Here is a 16,216-nt window from a genome sequence, read left to right on the forward strand (position 1 = left end):
AAAAACAAACAAACAAACAAACAAAAAAAAAACCCTAAAGAACAAAAACAAGCTTGGCAGTGGTTCCCTCTAGCCACCAACAGCTAGGTGTCCAATTTGAGGGCTACTGCTCACATGACTCAGCCAGGACAAAGAGGGGCTACCACTTTTTTCTGAACAGCGGCTGCCAGTTTAAAATCCCCCATTTTATTGCAATGGGGGTAATATCACATTGCATCTACATGTATACGTGTACGCCAAAATCTCAGTGGTCCAAGCCACTCTCCTTGCTCCCTGTTCCCTTACTTTTACACCAATCGATCAGAGTGAAGGCAGCGCTACGCAATAACCTTTAATTAAGTGAGAACAGAAGGCTTGGGCTACACTGGACCTCTGAGATGCACACAGATTTTAATCCATACAGACTTTTTAAAGATACTGCATGTCAGTCAATGCTGTGGAAATGCTGGCAACTCCAACCCAGTCAACCGTGCAACACCAGTTTTTCTATTAGCTCCTCATAAATGCTGGTTCTAATCTCTAAAAGCAGACGTGGCTATCAGGGATACAGTTTGACAGGGTTAAATATCCACCCCGTTATCCAATTTAAATTGGGCTAGGATTACATTTAAAAGTCATAAACCAACATGACCAAGGACCACCTCCCTACACATGGAAATACGTATTCATCCATAGATTACAGTTGGGTGACCAGGTACGATAGAGGGACTCGGCAAATCTAGAAAAACTAGCAGTCTGATGCATCCATGATGAACTTTGTTTGTCAAATCATTAAAATGAGTGCAGAGTTTCTCTAAGTAAAGGTGTTGATTAGCTCATAATCTGCTTTGCCTTGAATTGATGACAGGTGATGTTTTGACTGACGGGTCAGAGTTGCCTTGGTTCTAAGTAAAACATTTATAATAATACATTTCTGAACAGAGTCTTGGTAAAATAGTAAAGAATTGTTGGTGGACACTTTGGTCCCTCCGTGAAGTCCACCTGCAGAGTGCAAGTCGCTCTCCGGGTGCACAAACGGTTGGGCGCCTGATTAAAAACATGTGGTGGCAAGTCAAGAGTCTCAATACTTTCTCACACACATTTCACTATGTCACACACTACACAGACCCACACCCAACCATTGACATTAACATCCCCCTTTCCTTACATTTGACTGATATATGTAGAAAACTAGAATTTGCAAACATATCAGGACCTTAGTACAAATACAAGGGGAGAGGGGTCATGGGATGGGGTTGCAAGTCACATGAGTCGCCTTGAGAGACTGACAGTAACATTACTCCAGTCCATCAAGCTGTGTTTGTCATTAGAAAACAACCCCAAATGGGAAAAAAAAAAAAAGCGAGAATGGACACAATAATTAGAATAATCCACTTGCATAGTAATAACACCAGCATGTGTAGTGTTCTGGGCGAGTCACAGCCTTTGACAGTCCTGTCTGAGCGTGTGTATTTGTGTGACACGGTGTGCTCGCGGAATACGACGTACACATACTCCAAGTAAACACAAAGAAAGGCATTGCAAACAATTAGAGGAAGTACCTGGCAATCAAATATACACTAGATTCCTGAATGGAATCAAAATATAATTCCCTTTCACTAGGGTCTGTGGTTCAGGAAGACCCCCACCCCAAGCCCATCCTCCTCCTTTGTCCTGTACCACAAAGGAGAAAACCTTTTCACTGAGCATCATAGTGTTGGTCTTCACTGATACAGCTGCAGGCAAAAGTTGACCTCAGCTCTGGAATCAATTTTCCAAAACCGTGTCCCTCAACTAGGGAGTGTAAGCATCTGAGGAGTTCTCTGACCTGGAATCAGTGGCTTTCTGCCCGCTTACTCTAATCTTCAAATTCAAGTCAGATACACTGTTGCCTTCTTGGCCTCAACTCCTCCTACAACGTGTAATAAAAGAGACAAGCACAAAAAAGAAACACACCGGCATATATGTTTTACAGAACAGACTCTCTCCAGGCAAAGTCCTGCACCATCTGGAAGCGCCTCCTTTCAAATCTCCTTCACTGGACAGAGATGGTCGAGAAGAAAATAGCAAGCCTCTGCCAGCTTTCCCCTGACAGACAAAAAAAAACTGTGCAATCCCATAAAGGGAGGGCATGTGTACAGAGAGGAACTAATACTCACAATCCTCAAGATGGTCCTGCTAAAGCTCTAATCTGATCAGAAGCTACCTCTTCAAGGCCAAAACAGAAGAACATCCTCCCTTATTTCTCAGGATGCCCCAGGATGAAATTTCATCCCCCCACTTCCTTCCATGATAACTTTGCCTGTTTTTACAAGACACGTGAAGAAAAATGGGAGAAATATTGACAGAGCTTGAACCCCTTTCTGTTCAACTTCTCTTTATCAGCCAGAGCAACACAACTAAAGTGGGAAGGAGAGGAGGAAGAGGAGGGCCTGCAAACTGAGCTCCATCTCAACCCGATGACAGACAGGAGTGCACACTCCCGCATGCACCACACACGCATGCACGCACCCACACACACTCATACACAAATTCCAACTGAGGAACACACACTCCAGAGATGCTGCCTAGGGAAAGGTTTTCGTAAACAAAATTTAAAACTCTACAAAAATAAAATAACAGTATAAAAATGCCTTTACATATACACAAAAAAATTAAATAAGCATTTACTTACATAAAAAAAGAAAGAAAGAAATTAAACATTATTGCACAAAATTAAAAACAGTTTGTTCTTAAGTGAAAAAAATTAACACTGAACCTCAGGCAGCTTGGCTGCAAGGGTCGAGGCGAGGTCAAGTGAACTTGGTGACAGCATTAGCACCAAGCCCAGGAGTGATAAACGAAAAGGAGTGGCCTGAAAAAGAGACGTGAAAAATAACACACTGAAAGTAACATAATATTGAAACTACTAAACCATGAACAGATGTCATGCAGAAATGGAAAGGTAGCAATAGTAGGATGAAGATGCTGAGCTAAGGGCTGTTGTTCCATGTCGTGGCAGCCCCAGGATGAAAATTGCTGGTCTCTGGTCCTCTGTCTGCCTGTCCATCCTCCTTCAAGACGAACGAAGAGCCAGGGTTTGCAGCCAGAGAGGAGGTGAGGGAGGAAAAGTTACAGAAAGAGGAGTGGTTTCTATCTGCTCAGGCTAACCGGTAGACTGTCCCTCTTTCTGCGCCGCCAAGTGTTGCGGTGATACTGTGTGTGTGTGTGAGTGTGTGTGTGTCCACGGTTAGCCAGAACGGGGCTGTTGACCAGTGGTGGGTTGTGGAGGCCCTTCACATTGAACTTGGTTCCATTCTGAGGAAGGGTGGAGAGACAGGGGAGAATGGAGAAGAAATACATTCAACAAAACTTCATTCAATTTTTTGGGACAAAACAGTGAAGCTTGTAGAAGTACATCTGCAGCACTGTTTTAAACACCACAGCAAAAACATACAGTGCAAATGTTAAAAAATGCTACGCTGACCAATGAAATCCATGAAGGCAGGTGATGTGGAAGTTTTTCCTTTTTGCATTCATGTACTATATTTACTCAGCTGTGAAAAGTAATAATTCTACTGTGTGGTAGATAATGCTTACTATTTGACTTGCAGGAATTTTTCTACCTCTTGTATGATTGTAGACAAGTGATGTGGCAATGAGTTGATTTGTCTATGACCAACAGCTAGCATAGATTTAAGAGTTAAAAAATATCTGTACAAGTAACTCTAAACCTTACTTATCTGGTTACTGATTGTTTTATTGTTTACTGTTTACTGATGAATGTAGATTGCAGATGGTATTTTAACTTTTTATTGTAGTGTAGTACAAGATGAGTCTGAAGAGAGTCAATGGGAGACAAGGCTGTTGAACAGACACAGAAATTATGGGGTGTTTGAAAGAGTCAACTTGTGTGAGTGTAAGGCAAGTTTGTCTTGACAGTGTGTTTGAGTGTTTGTGTGGCATCCGGCGCCTACCTTGTGTGTGTGGCTGGAGTGGGGGCTGGGCGGAGGCTGGGGGCTGGAGGGGGCAGGGGCATGAGCATGGGCTGGGGGGGGCATGTGGAAGAAGGGGGGGAGCCCGGTGTCTATACACACCTGTCTGCCAGGTATGGAGTGCATGGTTAGACCACCGGGCAGTGAGACGCGAGCCTGAAGGAAGAAAGGAATGGTATTAATGGTGGGTACACTAAGAGCAACAACAACAACTCTAGTTGTTCTAGGCTTTATCAGCTGTTAAAATTCCAAAGTCTGTTTTCTGTTATTTGGCATAATGATTAGATTATTTCGAAATTTCTGCACACAGTGTAGTATCTGCTGCCATTGCTGCTTACCCACCTGTGAGCCTGGAGGCATGAGCAGAGGGTGTCCTCCCATGCTGGGCTTGCCAGTGCCCATATTAAGTCTTGCTGGCAAAGCTAGGCCTAGAGGTGGGAACGAGGCGTATGTTGGCAGGGCTGACTGAGGGACGGGACATGGCAGTGTTGAATCAGAGTCCTGGAAAATCAGATCACAAGAAGAGGAAAAAGTTATGACACTTGTATGTATGCATGTGTGCCACTTGTAAGGTGTTTAATGTTAATGTGCTTTCAACAGCTAAGACACAATAGAAAGCAACATGCTGTTATATCAAGTTGGTGTCAGTATGACACCATTTGGCTGGATGTCAGTTTTACATAATCATGAGGGATTGTAGCTGTGCCTGACGATTTATTATTTACAGAGGAAAACGGATGGTGATTGGCTGCAATTTATCAGTTCAATTTGTCAGTTTGTCGTGAGAGTTCCAAACTGTGAAGTGCAGATTGCGTGATGGAAGGTCAGTTCAGAGTTCAGAGTAGCTAGTATGTTAATTGACACTGACATTGACAATTTACTCGACGATCGCTGTGTGTTTCTAGTGAGTGTGTCAGCTTATCCTACTTTTGTGTGTATGCATGCATTTTCATACGTTGTCTGATCCAGACAGGGAGGAGACAGAGGAGGCTGATGAGTGCTGCTGAGGGCTGGAGATGGACATGGGGGAGTCTGCACTGTGGGGTGACACCGAGTCCCTCTGCAGCTCCTCTGACCCGACATTGCCACCCAGCACACAGTTGGGGTCCGGTTCCGAAACGGGCTCCTTAGGGGGTGAAACTAGAGAAGAACAAATGACGGCTATGAATGAATTGATCCTTTGTAAGCAAAAAAAAAAAAAAAAGATCCGTTTAAGACAAATTCTTCAAAGGTTTACTCTGTAGATCATATTTTTTACTTTCGGTTTTCCTCTTTGATGCGACTATAAAACAAGAATCTTGATTGTTAAATAGGATTGATAGGATTGTTAAATAATCAGTGAAAACACTCTAATGCGCATATATATATATATATATATATATATATATATATAAAAAAATATAAATAAAAGAATGGTACCTCTGTTGTCTGTCCGTGCCACATCCCTGCCTCCCCACTTCTTAATTATCCATTCCCTGTATTCGATCACTTCCTGGGTCAACCGAATTATCCTGCCCAATGTGCTGCAACAGTGAGCGACAGAAGAGACAGAAGTTATTTTCCTCAGTCCACGCATTATCCAGGGCACCTTTAAATTAAATGAACTCTGACCTTTCACAGTCTTTGTTGGGATAAGACTGTGCAAGTGGTGACACAGCGTGGCTCAGGACAAGGTAGGCATAGTCAAACACACGCTTGACCTCCATGGCTCCATAGGAACCTCTCCCCACATCATTACCTACAAACACAATAGCAACAGTTATAAGTGGAATTCAAGTCCACTCTTTAGTTTGACTAAACTGGCAACTAGTTATGACATTTAATGCACCTATTGCATGCTTGTATGATCAGAAAAATCTGCTATGCATTGGAGTAAAAGCCATGTAAAAGCCAACATGTGCCCAACTATAGGAACAGTGGACCTTAAACCACCATTTGTAATTTTCTATGTGATTATACAACTTTTAAAGATAATTCTAATTATCTGCTTTGTAGAAAACAACAAGGCAGCACAGTTAGTGCAGTTTGTGAATTTTAAAATCATTCTGTGAACAGCTGCTGTCTATTCTGATGCCACCACCAGATGGTGCCAAAATGAAAAAGTTTAATTTACAACATTTCTTCACATCCTACAATTACCTCTGAATTTGAAGTCAGCTTTTAGAACCATGAATATACTTTATATATGACTGTACAAAATAGCCAGCACACACCTGAAAGCAGTGGGTCCTCTATGCAGAGCATGGATGGCCTGTATCCATTTGTCATGGCCTTCATAATCTCCTCTTTGGCTATGTATGCACCTCCATTTTTGATGCGAATCCCTGTTTTGAAGTAGTTGAAATGGCGGCCATACAACTCAAAGAACTCAATCAGCAAGACCCCCAAGTTCTCATTCGGGTTTCTGGCATCGATCCGAGGATGGAGCTGCCAAGAAAGAACTGAGAGATCTAACAACTGCGTATTTAAAGAACTAATATGGTGCACTAACGAATGTAATATTTCATGTGTTTATGCCACCAGATACAATTACAAATGCTGTTTTTATTCTGAATGTTGATAATGGTATGAATATGATTACTATTACCTTCCTGCAATGTTGTAAATGACAACACTATTGTTGTACAATGGTTTGTACCATATTATGTAAAGCACTGCTACCACATTATGTACTGGGACTTTTTTTCCCTCTTATATGCTTTACTGTGGTTGTATAATTATACCTGTAGGAAGCTGATGACCATGAGGATGAGGCTGTAGGAGCTGATGCCCCCAGTGAAGACTTCATTTAGATCTCTCTGTAGCAGAAACTGCTTCAGTACAAAGATCAGGTAAGGCAGCACTGGATACTTCTGAAAGTGGAAAAATATTAACTGATTAAGTCACAACAGACAAGTTGAGGAGAAAAGGGGAGAAAAATGAAAAACAGACTGAGGGTTTGATTTTCATGATAAAGAAGAAGTGGGAATCTCTGGGATAGGACTGCACTTATCATTTAAATGACTGCAAATAATTAAAATACATCACAGTGTGAACTTTTGGCTAAAAACCATTTTAGGCTGATTTATGATTCTGTGACTTGCAGTCCACATCTACCACTTCCTCTGAAACTGGAGTCAGTTCGGTGAACTAATTTGATTCAGCAGCTACAACCATCAAATACACCTACTGTATATCCATGCAAATCAAGCTTGCATCTGGCTTTGTGACAGTCTTCTTTTCAAACAAATTACTTGTTAGACCAGCACACACTTCGGTCTAAACATTATGTACATTTGCCATGTTTCCACAGTTACTTGGATTGTGTGTGTGTGTGTGTGTGTGTGTGTGTGTGTGTGTGCACCAGTGGAGCAGCAGGGCTTGAGGCTTTTCAAATATGTTTTTAAGGAGTGAGAACAAGAGTGTGAGGTACTCTGCACCAACATGGCCTATGAGAATTAACTCTGAGGTGACCTCTCAATGATAGAACTGCGCTGGAGAGTCACACCCATGCATGAACAACATCAACTATCAATGGACTGATACTGAGTGATGATGTCAGTGACAGCCTTTCAAGCTGCGACTTGTATTCCCAGAGAGCCATAACACAAATATGCAAAAACGACGAAAGGGAAAAAGGCAAAACCTGACAGATCTGTGGAATATAAGCACCTGGAATTCCTTCCTTCCATTACTTACGACAACCGTGACTAAATAAAACAGAGATCCACCTTCAGCAGGCATTATGCCAGTGCCATGGGGTGAAATTCACCTCTGCTGCGAAGCATTTGGCCACAGTCTTCAGCAACACACACTCACACTCTGTTCAAGTTGAATGAAGAGTGTACTGAGCATAGTTATTGGGGTCGTGCCAGCTTCACTTTGGAAATGAGTTGAGCCAGTACAAGATTGGAGTGAAGTGTCATGCTTTAAAATGCTGGCTTGCATGATTTGCAGAGGGAATTTCCAAATGTCTCTATTTAGACCCTGATGTAAAATGCTAATTATGTGACTCCTGTGGTTTTTATTTTAACATGTCTACATGACCTTTCCTGTTCTCTTCCTCAATCTGTAAGTGCCCCCTTTAATGCGCCTTGTGGCTGGATTTCATTTAGCTTTTGAACACTTAAATTCACAATTTAGGGGTTGCTCTGATATTACAATCAAAGTCATTACAAAATAATGTGCTTCTGCCACCTCTTGAAAGTTATAGCTCACCTTTACATAATCTTTAATGAAGCTTGCTGCTTTGACTCCTGTCTCCACATTAAAACTAATGTCCACCTTCACTTCAGTCTCTTGGTCCGTCAGCTTGATGATTGGCACCTTCAAGGAAACCGAATGACATGTATTAGCATACATTAAAGAGGAGTTGTGACCTAAAAAAAAAAAGACACTTGCTGTGAAATCAGAAAAAGGGAGCATCTGTTTTAAATGACAGTCTTTCAGAAGGAAAAGTTGATCTGCGACTGTAAATCCCACCATTAGCTATTCATTATCATGTCTGTCAAAATACCATTTAAGCATGCAGTGGCGTGTCTGGTCGTGTGCAAAGCCATCAAGATGATGCGGCATGGGCCCAAGATTCCCACTTTAGGAAAGTAGCCAGCATCATGATAGTAAATAACAGCTTAACTTTGCCACAATGATAGGAAGTTCTGATAGGACTGAAATAAACCAGTGGAGAATCACCAACCTGGGCAGAATTGTTCATTTTCATTTTGAGTGACATATAGTTTTCACGTACACTTCAATCTGCACCTTACTGAGATATACACGCAACAACATGCTGTTCATTGCAGGAACCATAAAGTCCACCACAATTGGCAGACTCTCCCATGGATCATGCAAACAGATGGAAGAAGCTTATTGAGCCACACAGGTGAGTTCACTTCTTTTCTCCTTAGTTTTACAAAGAGATAAAAGAGTGGAGGATACTTTTAACTGACTGTTTGAAAACACAAATAACTTTTGTTGGAATTTGAACAGTCCTGCCAATTTTTGATTTGGCGGGAGTACTCCAATTCACTTACTTGTTTTTGTACTTAGACTGTAATGTTTTATTACTAACTGTGAAGTATAAAACCTTTCAGAGTGAAATTAACCATCAAACAATTGTCTAATACAGATAATTTATCACTGCATCAGGCCACTTAATCACTACTCTGTTCAAATCGGTTGTATTTGATGGATTTCTCCATCATTACAAACTATTGTGGAATTATTCAAGAACAGAAGAACACAGGACAACATGGTGTTTGGAAGAGTTTAGTCACATGGTCTGAATGGCTCTACTCACTGTAGCCTTGTCCAGCACTTTGATTGAGAAAGGTTCTGCAACATTATGTTTACGGAGTGCTTGTTCTAGCTCTGGTAGTGGGGGGCGCTCCCATTTCCCAAACACCACCAGGTCAATGTCACTGAGGTCAAAAAATAAGGGAAGGGGAAAAAAAAAAAAAAAAAAAAAAGAACTCAGTTAAAAATCTGGCTAGCAAAACACAGTATAAAATGCTTTTCTTTAATCATGAATGGCATTGCTTGCCTTGTTGGAAGGTAGAGTCCTGTGCTGAAGCTGCCAAATATCTGAACCTGGAAAATAAAAGGTTAAAAATTTATCACAATGATGAAAAAAATCCAGTTGTTCAACAAAACGTATATAAATAAACTAAATGAAGAAATGTTTAAGAATATAAACAGGCTGACATTTCAAATCTTCTCCTATCACAGCTGCACCATAATGGGCTTCACAACATGCTTTTGAGCAGCTACTCCTGTACAGCTGGCTTGTGGTGATGATGTATATAACCAATTCAAATATTTTCAAACTACCAGGAACAAGGTATTTCCGGGTTCCACTTCAGAGACAGGAAATGTTGCCAAGTGTAGTGTGCTGCCAAGTTAAGTACACAATAGTTAGGGAAAAAAATGCTGTGTTTGGGGGCCGCAAGGAAAACCTCTCCAAAGAAACAGAATGGAGTTCTTTCCCTTTCCGTCTGGTAAATACGACAAGGCAATGGCACAAAGACAGGCCAGGATTAATAGGTTGAAATGAAAAGGGAGGCCGGTACAAATCAGAGGCTTGATCCATTTACCTGACAGTCTGGCTCACAGTGGAAGTGGGGAAGACTGGCAGCCAACAAATCACTGCTGCACGTGTTTCACATGATTAAGTAATGAGAGGGGCATTACATCAACCCTCCCTCAGCGCACTTCTCATCCAGCTGCAAGACTCCCCTATTACAGTTTCTGCACAAATTCTGTGTGCATTGCTCCAGTCATATTTTCAAATCACACCAACTTCTAATCACCGTTTGATTGATTTACTACTCGCATTTTTGACTAAACTAAAAATACATTTTCATTTGTTTTTGGACGCACCCACCTGAACCTGAAATGCACAACTTGCCATCTTGTGCTGGCAATGTATCACAGTTAATAGAAAAGTGTTGGAAAGCATATACATCATGTTTGTGAGTGATTTAGGAACGTGCTCTGCAAGTTATTAAATCCTGAAAGATGGAAAAATTTATCAAAATTATGTATGCATGGGTGTATCTTACATCCGCAGTGGGCCACAGCTCCTTGATGATCATCTCTATCCGGTTCACCACCTCCTTCCTCATAGCTGCTTCCTCAGGCCGAGGAGACATGAAGTTGTAGAAGTCCATCACCTCTTCATGGAGTCTGTAAGGAGAGGTGATTCATAGAAAAAGGCTGTTCTCTCCACATAAACAACAACAAGCAATGCAGAATGAAATCTAGTGTGAGTCTATGATGTGAAACATTGTCTTTGTTTTAATGTTCTTCTTGTTGCAAACAACCACAAGAGGATATCTTTTAAAAATGAGGCATATAACAGATTTGGCCTATGTTTTGGAAAAAACAAAACAAAACACAAAACCTCTCCAGATGGGCCCAGACATGCTTCTTTATCATTGTTCTTGTTAACCCTAATAATACCAACCAAGAGCCAGACAAGTAAAGTTAAGTACTGTGCAGTTTCCGTTTCCCAATCTTCTACCAAACTTGAAGCTTGTTGTGTTTTAAAAAAAAAATGACACACCATTGCCATTTAAAATGTCCTTAGTGAAGAGATCAAGCACAAAGTAGGATAAACAAATCCACAGTAAATACAAATGATTTGCCTAATACAAAAATTCACCTGTTTAAGCATACTCGACTCCCTTTATTTAAATTCCCTGAACCTGATGTCAATACCAGATTTAGCCGTGTGCCAGACAGCAACTGAAGCCCTAGAACCTTGATATAACCACAAACTCAGAAATAAGACACAACCAAAGTTATCAAGGGAAGGGAGACTTCTTCTAATGGTACTGACAGTGAACGCAACACAAATACTCTAGCACAACAACGCACGCACGCACGCACACGCACCATTAGTGTCCTAAGGGTGATGGGGGGGAAAAACAAAAAGAGGGTTTAGCAAAACACAGAGTAACAAATCAATCAGTCTGCATGATAATCCAAGGCCTTACCATTATTGTTGATATGCTTTTGTTTTTGGCAGGAAAGTGACACATTTAACGTAAAAACATCTGACCAGTCAAATGCCTCAGAACAGTGGAACTCTGTTCATCCCAGTGGCCATTCATTTTTCTAGGAATGTATGCCATGATGTCAGTGTGAAATACAGAACAGTGAGACTGTCACAATCAATTACCAGGCCCAGGAGAAAATGCAGGCAGTCCATGTGCCCACTCCTTGGTGAAAACTCTCTGCTAGCAAGCCACTAAGGCCAGGGCGTATCCATGCCAATAGTCCACCACTGACAGAGGCCATAGTTATTGCTGGGGCCTCCACAATTGCAGCCATTCCTGAAAGGCTAGTTTGGAGCCAAACATCTCTCTCTAACATATTTAAGGCCAAGCGGAAAAATAATCAATGGTGTTCGCTGCTGCAGTCTATGATTCCACTGCCATGTATGATACTGTGAGATCAACAACATGGTTTTCTATTAACATAATCTCTGATCATTATAATTATAATACAGCATAACTACACAGCTATTTCAATTTTCAATTTGAAGTGCAAATCCCTGAACAGGATACTTCAAAGGCCACCTCTGAAGGAAAATCCCTGCAAGACTAGTCAGAGCACAAGCTAAAACTTGCATCAGAAAACTTGTAGGAAGAAAAAAAAAAAAAAATACAAGGAGAAAGAGAAATGTACTATAAATGCATTATTTACCAAACAAAACCTAAGTGGAGAACTTATATTTCCTGTTAGCTGTAGTTCAGGGAAAGTGGGAAACTTATCACGAAGCTTGAAGAACTACTTTGATAACAAACACCAAGCCATTGTAGAGAAAATTCCCAGTTGGGTGCAACCAGTCCTTACAAATATCACAAGTTCTTGTAACTTATTTGGAGGTTCTTTGACCATTTGTTTTATAAGGAGGCCACTGTCTGAGTTAAAAAAAAAAAAAAAGACTAAACTTAAAACATAAAAAACAACAATATATGTAATTAGAAAGCTCTTAATACATCAACAATGAATGTGCCATACATTCATACAATAGCATATATCCATTCATAAAAACCAAAAAGAAAAAAATATGACGCTCTATTCTGAAGCTAAGCTGTAATCAAACTGCCCATATTGATAATATTACCTAAGTTAGTTCTGGTTCATTCACATCCCAGTCTGTTCTGACACTGAGGATACACCGTGAAAAACTCCTGGAAAACAGAGTTTACTGTGACTGCACCCAGAGAAAAAAAGCCAGCTGTGTAGAAATGAAGACGATGGAGTAAGGATGGGAATAACCCAACCTACTCATTTGTAGCTTTACTTTATTCTTATCCAGATCAGTGAAAGTAGAACACCAAGACCCCTCAGTTAAAAACTAAACTTATACCGTACTCTGATTGTCAGCACGGACACAGTCAGTGATAGTTCAGGACACATGGGCTGTTTTCTGGGAGTGAATGAACACAAGTATCTGTTTCTTCCCCTTGTATTACATAAGTTACAGGTTATCCAACCCTCTTAGCTAACCACCTGGGCTGGAATTACCGAGAGATTCTAGTTTGTCTTGATTTACTTTGATAAGGAAACGCCAGCAAAACATTAATTTCAATATAAAAAGCTTCTAGTTGCCAAAGTTTAGCGAAGAGCAAAATGTGGAAACCGTTAAGCTAAGTTTGCAACAAGCTCCTCTCTCCGCTAACACACGGCCACATTTGAAAACAACATTTCCGGTGAAAGACTCCCGAATAAATAAAGACACACTACGATACATTTTAAAAGCGTGACATATTCAAATACTCCTTCGCCTGATGCATATTTTCTAAACATATTTCTACTGGTTTGCTGATCATTTCTGTGTGTTTTTTTTTTTTTAACTCTTTCAAACATCCAAAAACAAACCAGGAGCACTTCCGGTCTCGTCCTGGCAGTCCACCGCTGCCTTTACGCAAACATCAGCAGCTCTTACTGTTGCTGTCCAGCAAACAGCCCAACTCCTGCTCACGCTGCAACGGCAGAGCGGCCGTATCTCATTGCATTGAGGAAACACCTATATATATATATATATATATATATATATATATATATATATATATAATAATCAGAATATATGGAAAAATCGGGAGTTTTAGGTGATTAAAAAGCCGGACGTTAACGTTAGTCATTTTTTCATCCCTAAAGCTGTGACAGTGTTCGGCCACTCACCCGATGACCCCGGGGTTGTACTTCCTCGTCTTCCAGGGTGTCCAAGTGCTCGTATAATTGCCATTAGTGCAGTTTGAAAGCAAGTAATTCATCCCATAAGTGCTCGCCTTGTTGTCACTTTTCCTCCGGCCCGGATGGTGATTGTGTGTGTGATTTACAGGTACAGAGGGGTGAACCTGGTGACGCTTCACGCAGGTCTGCTGTAGGTTGAAAGCCGGGTGCTCCTGTACGTGACGGTGCTGATGGTTGTGGTAAAGGTTGACATTGTGGTCCACGCTGTCGGCCAAGCCGAAGAGCAGATTGGCACCCCCGACGTTTTTATTCATGTTGCCCGAAACATTTCTACCCATAGTCCTCTCAAGTGAGCAGATGGGGGGACTGTCCGTCCCGGATTCCTGCGAGGTGGACGAGGAGGAGACGGATCCCGTTTTCTGAGGCAGGATCTTTCCCTCACCTGGTTCCGCGGTGTTCGCCGTGGTGAAAGCGTTGTGTACGTTCCCGTTGGACAGTGATATCCCCAGCGAGGACATCGCAGTGCCGTTAATACTCATAGTGCCGTTCAGGATGCCGTGATGGCTGCTGCCGTTGCTCCGACTGGCAGTAACGTTACCGTTGCTGCTGTAAATGCTCTTGCTCGATGCCACCGCGGTCGCCACATTTTTTAAAACATCCAACGCAGCGTAACTGACACACTGGTTGTGGTTTTGATTGTGGAGCTGCTGCTGAGCGGAGAGCGTCCGTACTCCCTGAGAGGTCTCCCAGACGTGCATCCACAAGGCGTTTGCAGGTCCTTTCTGTTCGGGCTGAATCCAAGCTACCCTCGGATCCATTCAACTTCTTTCTCTGGTAACCCCCCTACTAGTGTCTAACTGAAGCTAGCGAGCCCGTTGTGAATCTGCGCCGCTCCCTGGACCTATGAAAGGTCTCTACGCTGTCCGGGGTTACAAAAAGAGAAGTATTTAAACATTAAGCCGAATTAGGACCATTGATAAAGTGGCCCCTTTACACCGCTAGCTGGAAAAAAAAAATCGCTAGCCGATGCCTACGAGAACTCAATATGGCGTATTCTCTTCAAATCCGTGCGCATGCGCTGTACGAGGGGTTTCTTAAGCGATGACTGCGCCCCCCATCCACCCACTCCTTCATCACTCCGGCCAGCTGATGAAATGCATAGCTGAGCGTTAAACTCAACAACAATTAGAATAAACGCAAGCCGTCAATACCGAGCACAGGTCATGTGATCCGTGAAGACGATCCTGGGAACCCAAAGGTCCTCGCTGTCTGCCTCCCCCTCCTCCCGGTCATTGCCGCTGGGTGGGGGGTGGGGGATGAGTGGGTGGGTTCACAGGGTACCCCCGTCGATAGGCTGCTCAGTGGCTCAATCGCGCAGAAAAAAAAAAAAAACAAAACGTCCCAGCTTCAGACAGGTATTTGAAATTGGTTATATTTAAGCACCATAATAATGTAACATTTTGATATCAAGGTAGTAAATAAATATATAATAATGCGTCTTTTGGTCTAATTATTAGATTGGGGCCCCTGGGCAATTTTTCTGCCCTGCTCGGTGGATAGCCCAGGCATAGGCGCTCAGCTTCAAGTCTGCCAGGGGGACCACAGTAAAAATCACACCTTTCAAAAATCGAAAATAGCGCTAAAACAACATAATCAAAATACAATTTCCACAGAACCCACGTTGTAGTGACATTTGGCATCTCATAATCATAAGCTCTGGGCTTTGGAATGGAGCTAACATACACGCAAAACAGTAGAAAACACACACAGTTCACAGTGACAGATTATTTATTTATTTATTTCAATCTTTCATCACCTAAGCACAAATGCCTTTTTTCCTGTTTATTATTTCAGGCTGACTCTGTGGCTGCTGAAACCAAAAACTAATTTCCAAAGGGCAATACACAGCAGGTTACGTTGATCATCGCAGGCTCCTTGTGCCGCCCAGCCCCAGTAACAGCCTTCTCTCAGCCCATTAAGCTCTATGATTGAGTGTAGGCAGCCTGGATAAGGCATAACCAGCTCCTTCTGGGATGCATATGCACGTAAAAGAGAGTGAGGGGAGAGTGCTTCTTGCATAATACCCACCCCCAACCCCTGTTACTCACGTGCTGCATGTGACATAGTCAAGGAAAACCCCCCAGAGCAAACTATGTGTCAGATAGGATATGAAGCTCTTTGTGTAGCACACTCAGGCATACACACAGCTGCTCACTCCCACTGTACGCATGTAGAAATCCATGCTCTTCTCTCAATCTCCTACTGTATGTAATGCAGGCCTTTAAGTGACACACCGCATTGAATAGGTTATTCCTCTAATCACTCATATCACATTGTCGTCTTAAGCCAAATGCTGACACTGACTGTGTGTTTGTGATTTCAAGGCTGGTTTGCCTCATTGTAACCTCTATAACTGACAAATGCACAACATACAGATGGACGGATGGACAGACAGACAGACAGACACACACATAGATCTATGTAAATAGGGATAAGGCTGGAAAAGTCAACAGTATGCTCACAGGCATAGCAGTAATAGTTGATAATATTAAGGGGGCAAGCAATTGTCTGAGGCTGTA

At 42.0% G+C, this 16,216-nt stretch overlaps 1 protein-coding gene across 1 annotated transcript; it reads right to left on the bottom strand.

Moving 5' to 3' along the window:
- Positions 1-38: 38 nt before the first annotated feature.
- tent4a (terminal nucleotidyltransferase 4A) lies at positions 39-14,681 on the bottom strand. Its single transcript, XM_029514753.1, has 13 exons — positions 13,626-14,681; positions 10,493-10,616; positions 9,475-9,521; positions 9,232-9,352; positions 8,151-8,258; positions 6,677-6,805; positions 6,167-6,380; positions 5,565-5,691; positions 5,373-5,476; positions 4,909-5,093; positions 4,296-4,454; positions 3,936-4,109; positions 39-3,276 (listed from the first exon to the last, which is right to left on the bottom strand). Exons 1-13 carry the CDS (start codon positions 14,453-14,455, stop codon positions 3,112-3,114), a joined length of 2,487 nt encoding a protein of 828 aa, XP_029370613.1. The 5' UTR covers positions 14,456-14,681; the 3' UTR covers positions 39-3,111.
- Between the last annotated feature and the right edge of the window lie 1,535 nt (positions 14,682-16,216).

The sequence above is a fragment of the Echeneis naucrates genome, chromosome 11 (genome assembly GCF_900963305.1).
Source record: "Echeneis naucrates chromosome 11, fEcheNa1.1, whole genome shotgun sequence".
NCBI lineage: Eukaryota > Metazoa > Chordata > Actinopteri > Carangiformes > Echeneidae > Echeneis > Echeneis naucrates.

Coding starts and splice junctions, on each gene's coding strand:
- tent4a (XM_029514753.1), bottom strand. CDS start 14,455: ATGGATCCGAGGGTAGCTTGGATTCAGCCCGAACAGAAAGGACCTGCA. Junction 6,381..6,676: donor TGGTCATCAGCTTCCTACAG/GTATAATTATAC, acceptor CTTTCTTGGCAG/CTCCATCCTCGGATCGATGC. Junction 4,455..4,908: donor CCCTGTCTGGATCAGACAAC/GTATGAAAATGC, acceptor CTGATTTTCCAG/GACTCTGATTCAACACTGCC.